Genomic DNA, 13,546 nt, shown 5'->3' on the forward strand with positions numbered 1-13,546 from the left:
CCACTCCTAGAAGATTGATGTCTTTCTTGAATGTTTTCCACTTGCCACCAGTTTCTACAAACCATAGCCTCTGGTTTTACAGAGTTGTGCACTGTGGCAGGGTGGAGTAGCTGCAGCCACTAAGGAGGACTGGGAGACTGCAGCTGGGTGGGAGACTGAGAAGCTGCTGTCAGGCTGTGATGCTTGTGCACATGTGGGTGTTGTGATACAATAAACGGTTCTGCACGCAGCTGTGTCTCTCCGTCCTTCGGTCGGGCCCCCGTAGCATCCACCCTGCTACATCTGGCGCCCAACGTGGGGCCCGAAGAATGGACGAGAGCGTCTTCCACGGGGGCCCGACCGAAGGACGGAGAGACACAGTTGCGTGCAGAACCGTTTATTGTATCACAACACTCACATGTGCGCAAGCATCACAGCCTGACAGCAGCTCCTCCGAACCCCGCTGCAGTCTCCCAGTCCTCCTTATCAAGGCTGGCAGGGTGGAGAGGCTGATGGGACACAGCTGTGTCCCGTCAGCCTGAGTGGCTGCAGCTACTCCACCCTGCCACATGCACATATGCTGATGACTAATTCACCAAGGGCTGATCGTTAGCAGCATCTGGCTGCAACTCTTAAATCTAAGGGAACCAGCAACGGGGTTACTTGAGCTTTCCAATTTAGTTTTTTAAACTCTTTTTTTTTTTTTAAAAGGATGTACTGTCATTTAGATTTGACTGTGTGACAATGATCTGCAGCTGATGGAAAACCATGACAAAGTCCCAGGGACTAGATTTGCATGTTTGCTTTGCAATCAAAACACATTTTATTCAAACAACCCAACATGCAAATTATGGGTTGATATCGCCATCAGTGTCGGATGTCTGTCTTCGCTCTGTTGAGCATCTGTTAGGACTCTTTAGCCTCCACAAACACATACAGATTTTGGAGAAACAAACCGATGATGTAGGAAATGTGGAAAATGCCTGGTAGTGTTCTTTTACAGAGGGATGTTTAAAATGATACCACAAAAAAACCCACATTCAACATCAGGTGAAGGTCCTGAAGAACATCACGGTGACAAATCAGTTTGTGCTTGTTCAGTGGTGAGAAATAATTACTTAATTTCACAGAAAATCTGTTTTCAGAGTTTTCGGATAAGAAAGTAATCTGTTTCATCACAGTCCAAACAACCAATCAGAGCCACGAGTGGCAGCCTCAGGTGAGTTTAAGGATCTCCAGCATGTATCTCAGGACGTTTTGCATCCGTGGCCCATCACTGGGGAGGGGACGGCAGCTAGATTTCCTGCAGAGAGTCAGGTGAGGTGGGGGTTATAAAAGGACAGGTCCTGGAGCCGTTTACAGACCTGAAGACAGTCAGTTGAGCACACACCCGGTGTGCGAGGTCACTGGGATTGGAAACCTGCTGAGAACCTTCCGTTTGTGCCTGGGAGAAGCCCCACCATTCTGCAGCATGAAGCTCGAGGTCCTGGAGCTGGTCTGCCTGCTCCTGTTGGGATCTGCGATCTGCATGGAAGCGGTAAAACTCTACTACCGAGCCAAGTTCTGAGTTCTGATCTAACAGCAGGTTCAATCACTGTTCAGTTGGTTTGGAAGGTTTTAACAAAGTTTCTGAGCAGATGTTTGTCTCTGTTAATGCAGGAAGGGATTTCTGACAAAAGACAAACTTTCATCAGGCCTCTATATTCTTCAGGATAACCATAAAAAGGATGATTTTTCTTTCACCAAAAATTTCACAAACTCCCTGAATAAATTTCAGGTTAATGCGGCCCAAGAATACCCAGCAGAGGTTGTCAAGATCTTTGAAATCCTGCTGGATATCCATAAACCAGAACCAACGAGTGCCTGAAATAGTCCTGAAGAAGATAAGGAGTTGAGGGGGTGAAGAGGTGAAGAGTTGAGGAGACAAGGCGGCGAGGAGGCAAGGATACAGTTTAGTATGTAGTATGTACCTCAGAGTGTAGTATTCAACATGTACCTCATATGTGTCATAGATAGGGTGTAGTACCAATTATTATGTACCTAGGATAAAGTAAAGTATCCAGTATGTAATACAATTACAGTTTAGTATCAAATTTGTGCCACAGTTAGTGTAGTATCCAGTATCTACTTCAAATGTATTGTACTATCCAGGATCTACCTCAGTTATATTGTAGTATCCGATCTGAAACCAAGATGCAGTGAAGTAAAGGCTCTAGTTAGTGTAAACTGTAGTGCAGGGGTGACCAAAGTCGGCCCTCGAGGGCCGTTGTCCTGCATGTTTTAGATGTGTCCCTTTTTTAATCAAACCGTGATACAAGGAGCTTGGTCATCAACAGAACTATCCAGACTTTGATGACAAGGTGGTGACGACCGTTAATTAGAATCAGGTGTGTTGATGCAGGGAAACAACTAAAACATGCAGGACACCGGCCCTCGAGGACCGACTTTGGACACCCCTGCTCTAGTGTGTTAGGGCCAGTAGTCAACAAAGCTGCAGGACCAGACTAGAGCAGCTGGTTGGAAATATAGCTTTGTTGTATATAAACCTACACTGCAGGGGGCACCAACAAGATCCACTGAGTGGTGCCCATAACCCCTCCTTCTCTTTCCTTTATCAGTTATTAATTACACATATTTCATCACCATAATTGTTCTCAGTTTTTCTTGTAGTTTATTGTGCTGGTCTGCCCCCTCCTTTTCTCTTCTGTGCATGTTTGCAGGCCAGAGCTTCAGGAGCTGCATGCTGACCTGCAGCAGGGGCGCCTCCAAAAATGTTTCATAGGGTTGGCCAGATGGGGCCACTTAAATTCTTGGGGTGAACACCAAAATTAAAAGCCATCATTACAGTATTTTATTATACTGTTGTAGTATACAGGCTCAGAAATATTTAAAGAAACGCCTACTGATATACTTAGGTCTATTGTGTTACATTTAATGTTACTAATGGTCTAATGTGCATAGACTAATAGTACAGTTAACATTTTGGGTTCCAATCAACAATCTTGTTTTATTGTGTAATGTATATGTGTTGGGTGATTAATTATTTTTAAAACAGGCTAGTTATCCTTTTCCTTAATAAGACACATACAGCTTAATTTAAAGGTGTACATTTATTGTAATCAAAACAATTACTGGGACAAAGAAGGTAGTGACAGATACAAACAGAAGCAAGTACAGAAACATGTCTATGCTCTATGTAACATGAATGGATTTCTGATTCTGAGATCCATTGAAGGCTATACAGCATATTTAGAACAGTTTTATTTGCCTATTGCTGTGTTTTTTGGCAAACACATCCACAAAGTTTATCAAGAGTTACTGTGAGTGATGGAAGATCAAGAGCAGCTTCCTGGGCCTGGCTGGCTGTGCATTTGGCCCAAATGGTTTGGGATGAAACGCATAACTGACGATAGACTCTAAGTGCCCGGCAAGTGTTTTTTTTTTTTTTTTTTTTTTATTGAGGCAAGTGGGGTGGCCAGCAATTTTGTAGGGGGGGGCGTGGCCACCCCCTGGTGGCGCCACTGCCCTGCAGTCCCCTCCTCTGACCACCTCAGTGTCTAGTGTCTACCTGTTTATATAGTCATCCCTGTAGTGCACCATCTAATTATCCAATAATTACCAGTAATATGTGCATAGACCTCTTAGTTCTCCAGCAAGTGGATAATTAATACTAATATGTCTTGTTTTTTGTACCTTTGACAATATATCTGAACCAGTGACGTGCAGTGAGACTTCATCACAATCAGATTTACAAACAGGAACCTGACAGAGTAGCTTATTCACTATTTGATTGGCAGTAGTTAATGGGTTATGTTTAAAATCTCATATCAGCTTTCTTTACACATTCAAACTGTATCACCTAAAAAAGAACATTTAATTAAAAGAAATGCTATTATAGTCTGACCTTAATTTGTTAATTAAGTCTTGCCTTTTGAAAGTAAGATCAGAAAAGAGGGAAAAATAAACGGATGGCTGCATTTGACTTATTATCTGTAGATTGTAGCTTGCTGTCATTTTCTCTGCAGCCGAGGAGTCTCAAGAATCTCTGGTGTCATGACTGCCCCCTACTTTGAGGCAGGAGAACTGCGTGCCTCACTTAGCACCCCTCTGCAGGCGTTTTACGATTGCTCAGCACAAGAAACACAACACCCATAAAGTTAACCAAAAAATGCACATTATATACATCCGCTAAACTATGGAAATTTAGTTAATATGGCAAAAGTGTTTGAACATTTTACTAACGACATACAGAGAGATGGCAATAGGATCTCACTGCATAGCATGCCAGCACCATCCATGCTGAGGCTCATCTGGCTGCAGCCTCACCGCACGCCTGTTCTCAGTATTTGAACAGTAAACATGAATATTCAGCGATTTTAAATCTAAAACTGGTGAAGTTAGATGAAAAATAACATCACTGTGCAAATCACTGGATAAATATAACCATTTAGTTAATTTTTTCATTTTGCATTTTTTCTTTCCCTGATGACGGGTGAGGCACGGCCTCTCCTGCCTCCCCTGACTCCACGTCACTCCTCTGTACTTCTACTCTCTCTGTTCTTTATCCTCTCTTTCCTTTTTCCCTTGCTCTACCCAGCTGGTCTTCAGCAGGAGGGTCCCCCCTTATGATCCAGGTCCTGATCAAGGTTTTTTCTCTCTTAAAGGAGAGTTTGTTCTTGCCACTGTTTGACTTTAAGGTTTTCTCCCGCTAGGGGAGTATATAGTATGTATAGGTATGTGTGTGAGTACAGTGTGTGAGTATAATTATTGTATAGTTAGTTATTATAAATACTTGTTAACAAATTATTAGTGAATGGGGGTAGGATTAAATAAGTTACACTTCTTCCTACTCCTTTTTGCACATGTAAATTAAGATATTAAGGGTTAAAGGATGGAATTCTTTGTATTTTTTGTTTTGTTTTGTTATCTTCTCTTTTAATTGTTGTCTTTTTACATGTACAAAATAAATCAAATCAATCAATGAATCAATCAATCAATATATGTCTACTATTGAATATTCAATTATTGCTCGGGGTCATGCCCTGGGTTTCTGGAAAGCGCCTAGAGACAAGTTGTATTCTGAGAGATACTACATAAATTAAATTAAATTGAATATAGTGTATTATCCAGTATGTGCTGCAATTAAATTCAAATATACTTAATCAATCCCGAAAGGGGAATTGATTGATTGAGTAGTCATGATTTATAGATGGTGTAGTATGCAGCACACATCTACTTCACTGTATGTGTCGATACATTCTGGATACTACAATGCAACTGAGGAACGTACTGAATGCTACATTGTATTTAAGGGCACATACTTCAGAAGTCTCATCCTCTTCTTTGTCCTTCTCCCCATCTTCTCTCTCTTCTTTTCCTCTTGATCGTCCCCCCCCCCCCCCCTCACCTTGTTCTATGACATCTTTTATCTGATACAGTGCGTTTACATGGGAAGTTTAACTTCTCTTTAATTCAGAATTAAAATTAAATCCGATTTAAAATGAGTAAAAATGACCATGTAAACACCTAATTCTGAATGAAAATGGCCATTCCGAATTACACTTAATTCCGAAGTAAGTGGCTGGTTTATTCCGTTAATTACGCGATCATGTATACACTCGTTCCGCTTTAAAGGTATTGTGACATCATTTTTAACATGCTTTTAACACTATTAAAAGTCTTGGCCAACATCCCTCAAATGTGTCTAAAAGAGTGTAACAAGAAAAACTTCACTCTAGTACTCCATTCCTGGCTTTTTATGACGGTGTTTTTTTGCGCCGTGAAAAACGCTTTCCCCCTTTTCTGTCAATCATTGCTCCGCTCCTCCTCCAAACCTCCTCCAACCCAGCCCATACGCTCACAGCGGCGTCGGAGAGTTAAGCCGGGAGCGACAGGCGAAGCATGCACGGAAAAGCAGCAGGGCGAACCACAGCAAACAATCATAAAAATAAAGGCATGCAAGCAGCAGTGTCCCCTGATCTTAAGTCCAGTCAGTGGCCGCGGGTCTTCTTAGCAGTTGTCATCCGGTGATGAGAACAAAAGAGGCTCTAAACAGCTCCGTGTTAAGCCTGATTTATGGTTCCGCGTTAAATCGACGCAGAGCCTACGCCGTAGGGTTCAGCGTACGGTGTAACGCGGAACCATAAATCAGCCTTTATGGTGCGCTGGAGAGGAGAGGAGGCAGGGAGCTGGGTGGAGGGGGCGGTGATTTAGCGGGTCGTTACGTAACGACCCGCCACCAAACCACATGCGCCGTTTTTGCATAGTTATGTGGAAAATCCCAGAAAGCACACAATACACTGAATGTTAAAAGTTCGTTGTTTTTTGGGTGTAATTGATGTCAAGACACCCAACAAAACACAAAAAATCAAGAAAAATTAGTTTTTCATGTCACAATACCTTTAAATTAATTCCGGTCTTTCCGCGCTGCTCGTTCCCTTGCCCGTCTGTTGCCATGACGCTTATATTCAGCGCTGGGCTTGTTTTCGAAACAAAGTTTCAAGATGGCAGCACGCAGTAAACGGTGGTCAAGAGCAGAGACGATTCATTTAATAAATAGCTTGGAGGACCTGGAAATAATTAAAAGAACAGATGGCAGGAAACATAAAAATTGTGAGCTTTTCAAAGTTGTAGCGGCTAAGTTTGTTTTTCTTCCAGTAGACGTAATTTCCGGTCCGCCCCCTATCCAATCAGAACCTTTCCCAACCCACAGACCTTAAGAGGAATTGGATAAAGCCAGTCAAACGTGTTTTCCATGTAAACCTTAATTCGGAATTACTATTTCCATGTAAACTCGAAGGAAAATAGTTTAATTCGGAATTATTTAATTCGGAATAATTAATTCCGAATTAAAAAACATCATGTAACCGTGGCCATTGTGTCTTCTCTTATGTCCTCTATCAGACCAACTCTACCACCGTTGCACCTGGGAGCAACAACGGCACCAACACCACCTCTGGTAACAACGGAAACAACAACAGTGGTGGCTCTGGTTCGGGGGGTAACTCTGGTTCTGGTAGCAGCTCGGGGTCCGGGAGCGGCTCTGGGTCCAGTGCCGGCTCTGGGTCCGGGAGTGGCTCTGGGTCCAGTGCCGGCTCTGGGTCTGGCGGTGGTTCTGGGTCCAGCAGCAGCTCTGGTAGCGGCTCTGGGTCCGGGAGTTGCTCTGGGTCCAATAGCAGCTGCACCTACTACTACTCCAACGGCGGCACCATGACGACGGCGGCCAGCGTGGGGCTGCTGCTGGGATCCTGCGGGGTTCTTCAGGCAGTCTGGCAGTGAGAGGATCCAGAAACAGGATCAGCTGGTTCTGTCCAGAGGGGCTGCTGCTGGTTTCTGTCTGAAGTCAGAACTGTTTAGTTTGTTCTTTAGGTTGGCCTCTACAATGTAGCATCACATGATTTTACCCTCACAGATAAATAAATGAAAATATATTTTATGTTACATTTTACTGTCATAAAGATCATGAGCTTGTGTGTATTAGTGTTAATGTTTGTACGAATAAATTAAAAATGCTGGAAACAATGAACAGAGTGAAATGGACATATGTAAACTTTTCGGTGTGTAACATTTGAATATACAAAATAAATGTTCTTAGAATAAAGCCTGACTGACTAAAACCATTTATGTGGTTCCTCACAGTCACCCTCCCACATTCACACCGTTGTCCTTTTATCTTTATGCTTTTACTCAGGTGGTTTATCACCCTGATGCCTCTGTTTGAATATATCCACGAATCATGTTGACTTCTGGACTCTCCTCTCAAAGGTGACCTTCGCCGTCGCTTTTAGGAAGTACCACAGAAACAGTTTTTACGGTCAACAATCCATCATGAAATAGCTCACTGCCGAGTTAATCCTTAACACAAGAACAGAACTGGGTGGCAAATGGAAGAGGATTTTATTCTGAACAGAAAACTTGGTCAATGATCTCTAGCTGCAGGTCTGGAGTCCAGCAGATGCTTGGTCAGGTAACTTGAAGAAGGAAACAGTCATGACAATTCATTTAAAAACATGATAAAAGATGAGTCATAAAAAAAAGAGGAAGTTTTCATTGGACCGAGTCGCAATAAAATATTCAAACTCTGGTTATCATTCATCACGACGACCTGTCAATAATATAATAACATCTTCCTGGATCAAAGGTATTTGTCCAACCAGCGGCTATAAATTCGATCCTGACCTGTCATATACAATTTGGATGAAAGGCATTTCAGTGGCAGAGTCGGACCCGATTTCTCTGCAGCAGCTTCGCCTTGCCACCATTGTTTCGCCATCATGAAGATGTATGTTTTTGTTCTGGGCTTCGCCTGGCTGCATCTGCAGGCTTCTGTTCAGGTACTGTATCTGCTCATGATCCTCCCCACCTCACCAGCAGAGTTCTTCCATTCTTCCACACTTCGATTTTAAGGTTCTCTTATTAGTTTTTAAATCTGTTAATGGTCTCTGGCCTTCTTATCAGTCTGATCTGCCTATAAACCCTTGCGGACCCTGAGGTCCTCCGGCACCGGCCTTTTAATCATTCCCAGTTAGAACCATAACCCACGGGGAGGCATCATTTCATTACTACGGCCCACGTCTGTGGAACAGCCTGCCGGAGACTGTTGATGCTTTTAAAAGCAAGCTCAAGACTCACCTTTTTAAATTGGCTTTTGAGCTGATTCCTTTTAGTCTTTCTTGTATACCTTTGTTTTAACTAGCTGTTCTTGTTATTTTAACCCAGGTCTTATGCTCTTATGGTTTTAAGTTGTTCTTATTCTTGTTCTTGTTCAAATCGCATCTCAAAACTCACTTCTTCCGAACAGCTTTTAATGTGTGATTTGTTTCTTATCCTTTATCTTATCTTTTATCTCTTATCTTTTTTATCCTGTAGTTTTTAATTTTAATTTCCTTGCTCTCGATGTTTTATCTTTGTGTCTGTAAAGCGTCTTTTACATCTTTTAAAAGCGCTCTATGAATAAAAAATATTATTAGGGCCCGAGCACCTTCAGTGCGAAGGCCCTATTGTATCTGTAGGAATTCTTCGCGTTTTTTTTTTTTTTATTATTATTATTTTTCTGACGAAAGGAGGGCCTTTTTGCCCCCCTAAACGTGCCCAAAAAGTCACCAAATTTTGCATGCAAACCAGGCCTGGCGAAAAATTTGATATTTTATGGTTTGCATTAATGGGCGTGGCAAAATGGCAGGGGGAGGTGTAGATGTCCATCAGGGAGGGATGAGGGCATCCAATGAACTTCTGTGCCATCCTCTCGAGTCTCTCCTTTGCCACTATGGTGCAGCTTATGTACCATAATTAGTGCAGGCCAACGATTAAAATTTTTAATCTTAATTAATCCATGATTTCTGTAATTAACTGCGATTAATCGCATATTAATTGCATATTTATTGCATATTTATTCACACATTTTGTGCTGTTCTAAATTACCTCAAGGTATTTTTTTTATGTTTTTAATACTGTTAACAACATGAGAAAGGGCAAATATGCTGCTTTATGCCAATGTTTATTCAACTTTCCACAAAAAAAGCTTTTGACCTGAATGTAACATTCCTTCATAAATACAAACACAATGTAGTCCCAACTTTACACTTGTAAAGACTAACTTAGATTCCTTGTTTTTTTAACCAGCTCAATGTAAAACAATGAACCATATGCATCACAAACATTGTACAAGAAGTGCATTGGTCAGTTACATTTTCCCTGTAATTATGTCTAACCTAATATGGAGGAAAATAAAAGGCTAAAAAAATATCCCCTTCTCCTAAGTGGGATCAAAACAGGGGGATACAAAAACTAAATTACAAACAAATAAAGTGCACATGTAACGGGAGTAACTCAGCCGTTTCCTCACCTGAATCCTCAGTGCGAATCGCAGTGTGCGCGCGCCCGTCTGTGTGCAGGGGGGGGGGCATTGTTGATGTAAAGCGCTTTGCATTGCATTTCTTATTTTGTAAGAAAAGCGCTTAACAAATTAAGTTTGATTTGACTCGTCCTTTTTTGCAAACTGCGCCTTTTTTTTCGTTCTTTTTTTTTTAATCGTGCGTTAAAAGAATTGTCGGCGTTAAGAGAACGTTAAGAGAACGTTGAGTTAACGCGTCGTTAACACGTCAACTTGGACAGCCCTAACCATAATATGATACAGTACATCAGCAGGCTCTCAATGGACGCACAGTAAATTATTATAAGTATTCCTGTAGGACAAGGATGGATTTCCTTTTAGGAGAATGCTGGGTATTCCCAACTGCTGTTTGGTAAATAAGCACAAAAGACAGTTAGAACCTGTTCCCTCATCTGAGGGTGCAGGGCAGACACCCTCTTGCCTTCTGTGGGAAAACCCCAACCTACAGACTCCAAGTCATCTGCTGTTTGACTGAATTACTATTGCAACAACACATCATCAGTAGGGTAAAACTAACCTGTCTCACGACGGTCTAAACCCAGCTCACGTTCCCTATTAGTGGGTGAACAATCCAACGCTCGGTGAATTCTGCTTCACAATGATAGGAAGAGCCGAAGTTCTCCCAAGCCTTTGCATCTCGTCCTGGGTGAGTCTAGACTGGAACAAGGTCCAGCCTCTTCCAAGGTGACTGGTTCCAGGTTCTGTGCTGGGTTTATATAATAATCCAGTGATTTAAATGTCGATACAAGGCAAGTAAAAACTACGCTTTTTCCATTGATGTGAACGAGAGAGACGGCTGTTTTGTCCAACCGGATATTCTGACCCAGATGTAGCAATGGAGAATGATTTTTCTGATTGGTCAGTCAGGGAGAATGATTTTTCTGATTGATCAGTCAGGAACCAATCAGAAGGACCAATCAGAAGGCTAACAAAGGGTCAATTGGTGACTTACAAAAAACCCCTTCAAAACAAACCATGCTTGTTTTTGGAAATGGTTTAAGAACCCTTTACAAATTTATTTGCAGCACCAATTGCTTCTCAATGGCCATTGGTGATGTCCTTCCTTTTTGGTATTGTACATTTTTCATCAGAATCTTCAAGACCCTATATCTGAACAGCATCGATACGTCATGGAGTTGATGTTTTACCACCATCAGAACTTGGGCCAGTATTTTTTTATTTGACCAGAAACAATCCCATTGTATGTCATTAGATTTAGGTTATGGAGTTAAGGAACCAAAATCCAACACCTGCTCAGAGTCCCAGTCCAGTGTGTCCTGAGCTTCACCAATGCAAACAATTAAATCCAACAATGAAAACACATCAAGACAAGTGAATGAGTATTAACTAAATTAAATCATAAAATCTAACATTGGCTGAAATGTTGTGTTTTTTTCTACTCAGGGTGGAACAGATACAGGATCTACTCTAAAAATCCCCTCTACTGCTGCACCAACCACCTCTACTGCTTCACCAACCACCTCTACCGCTGCACCAACCACCTCTACCGCTGCACCAACCACCTCTACCGCTGCACCAACCACCTCTACCGCTGCACCAACCACCTCTACCGCTGCACCAACCACCTCTACCGCTGCACCAACCACCTCTACCGCTGCACCAACCACTTCTACCGCTGCACCAACCACCTCTACCGCTGCACCAACCACCTCTACTGCTGCACCAACCACTACTGCCACTACCAAACCATCAACCACCTTAGCCACCACAGAGAGCGGAGGCTCTGGGGTAAAAGCTTCCATGCTGTTTGTTGTAGCCCTTTTCCACATGTTCTGTATGTAAAAGCTTTATTCCTCAATCATGTAAAGACATGTGAAGATCAGGTTTACCACTTTAATCTCTTGTGTCACGGTTTGGGTTTCTATCTTTTCTTGTTTTATTTTGAAAGCCTGTGTACTTGCCTTTTAGTTCTGTTTTGACTTCCCTTATTCCCATTTGCCATGAGTGTTTGTACCTGTGTTTTGTCACCCTGTGTGTCTATATCTTTGTACCTTGCTCCATGCTGGTCTGTAGTTCATGCCATGGTTACTTTTTTGTTCATGTACTCCATCCTGGTTCAGTCTAGTTTTTGTTCAACCTGTTAATCCCTAGGGATTGTGGAGGTGAGTTTTGCCTAAACAAGCCTCTCCAAATTAAATCAACAATATCTCCCCTATTATAAGGACAATATGCATAATATTGGTCTCAATGGATAGCCAAGACCTCACAGCATACATTTCCTGTGTCAGAAAAATGTTGAATTTGCACATGCCTAAGCAAATTGTGATAAACCAAAGAAAAAAATGACATTCTTATCCTCATCTAATTTTTTTTACAGTGGAAAACATCATGATAGTAATGCATCTATGCAAAAAGATACCACTGTCTGCATTCAGCAACTCAATGACGACAATATACCAAGTTAAATGAGAATAGCTTAAAGCACATAGATTTTATAAAGGTTTTAGTGTGGATAGTACTGTACCAGGCGGACTCTCCATTTGGGCACTGTGCCAAAATGTGCCAAATGTGTTTTTTACCTCTTTGAACAGAATCTGGCTATAAAATACTTCCACTACAGGAAGCTGTGTGTATACAATGCATTCTATGGCTCTGGCATTTAGCCACTGTAGCACCAGTTTCTTTCATTCTGCACAGTATAAAATCAATAAAAAATGAGTAGACAGTGAAGTTGTTGTTCAAATATCAATATATTTATTTCAACAATATATTATATAAACAGTCAAATATAAAAAACACAAAAGCAAAATGCAATATATAGTAAAAAAAAAAAAACAATGAATTTAACAATGTACACAAGCACATAGGTACTTATACGTGCAAAAATGCACACTAAACGAAAATACAACGCAGCATCTACAGTAGCTGTTCAAATCAATATATGTATTTCAACAATACACTATATAAACTGTCAAATGCATTATGCCACCTTTCCAGTAAATCCAGAAAATCCAGATGCAGCCTGTTTATTAAGGCGCTTACTTGCAGCTCCACGCCCTCTCTGCCCGGTTGTTTTGGGATGTATCGATGGAGGGGGAGTCTCCCCGTGAAAGGTGTGTCACTGGCCTTGAAGTGGATATCTTTCTGTTTATTTGCCATTGAGGTCAAACAAACTTATCACCTTCACTATGGAAACAGAGAACAGAGTAACTAGTTAGTTTGCATTGGTTCATAAAAATAACTTACCCCAAAATTTACTGCCTAAAAATTGAGAACATTCTTCTGAAATGTGCTGATGTCTGAAACTAAAAAAACAGCTCAATACACAAACCTTGAAGGAGGACATGATTCAGCTTGAGGCTGGGAGGCTGCTGTACTTGATGGCTCGGCAACAGCAGGGGTCCCCTCTTTGTCACTGGCTTCTTGGCTATGATGAATTCAACATAATTGGTAGGCTATGATAAAATGAATACAGAATCAGTTATTCACACAGCTGACGAACAGAGCATATTCTAAATGTACCCAATCTCATACATATACATACACATACATATACATATATATATATATATATATATATATATATATATATATATATATATATATATATATATATATATATATATAGTAACATATATATGTAGTAACACATTAGTAACATGAACTAAAATAAGAAACTTTTATACTATCAATAAAACTACCAAAACTATACTA

At 41.3% G+C, this 13,546-nt stretch overlaps 2 protein-coding genes across 2 annotated transcripts; both read left to right on the plus strand.

The window, feature by feature from the left end:
• The first annotated feature begins 1,324 nt into the window (after positions 1-1,324).
• LOC133461181 (uncharacterized) lies at positions 1,325-7,618 on the plus strand. The gene is made up of 2 exons (XM_061741982.1): positions 1,325-1,516; positions 6,883-7,618. The coding sequence occupies exons 1-2, from the start codon at positions 1,451-1,453 to the stop codon at positions 7,255-7,257; spliced, it is 441 nt and encodes a 146-aa protein (XP_061597966.1). The 5' UTR covers positions 1,325-1,450; the 3' UTR covers positions 7,258-7,618.
• A 282-nt stretch (positions 7,619-7,900) lies between these two features.
• On the plus strand, positions 7,901-12,562 carry LOC133460801 (uncharacterized). Its single transcript, XM_061741569.1, has 3 exons — positions 7,901-7,945; positions 8,183-8,312; positions 11,276-12,562. Exons 1-3 carry the CDS (start codon positions 7,901-7,903, stop codon positions 11,809-11,811), a joined length of 711 nt encoding a protein of 236 aa, XP_061597553.1. The 3' UTR covers positions 11,812-12,562.
• Positions 12,563-13,546: the final 984 nt, after the last annotated feature.

This window comes from Cololabis saira, chromosome 15 (assembly GCF_033807715.1).
Source record: "Cololabis saira isolate AMF1-May2022 chromosome 15, fColSai1.1, whole genome shotgun sequence".
In the NCBI taxonomy this organism is placed as follows: Eukaryota; Metazoa; Chordata; class Actinopteri; order Beloniformes; family Belonidae; genus Cololabis; species Cololabis saira.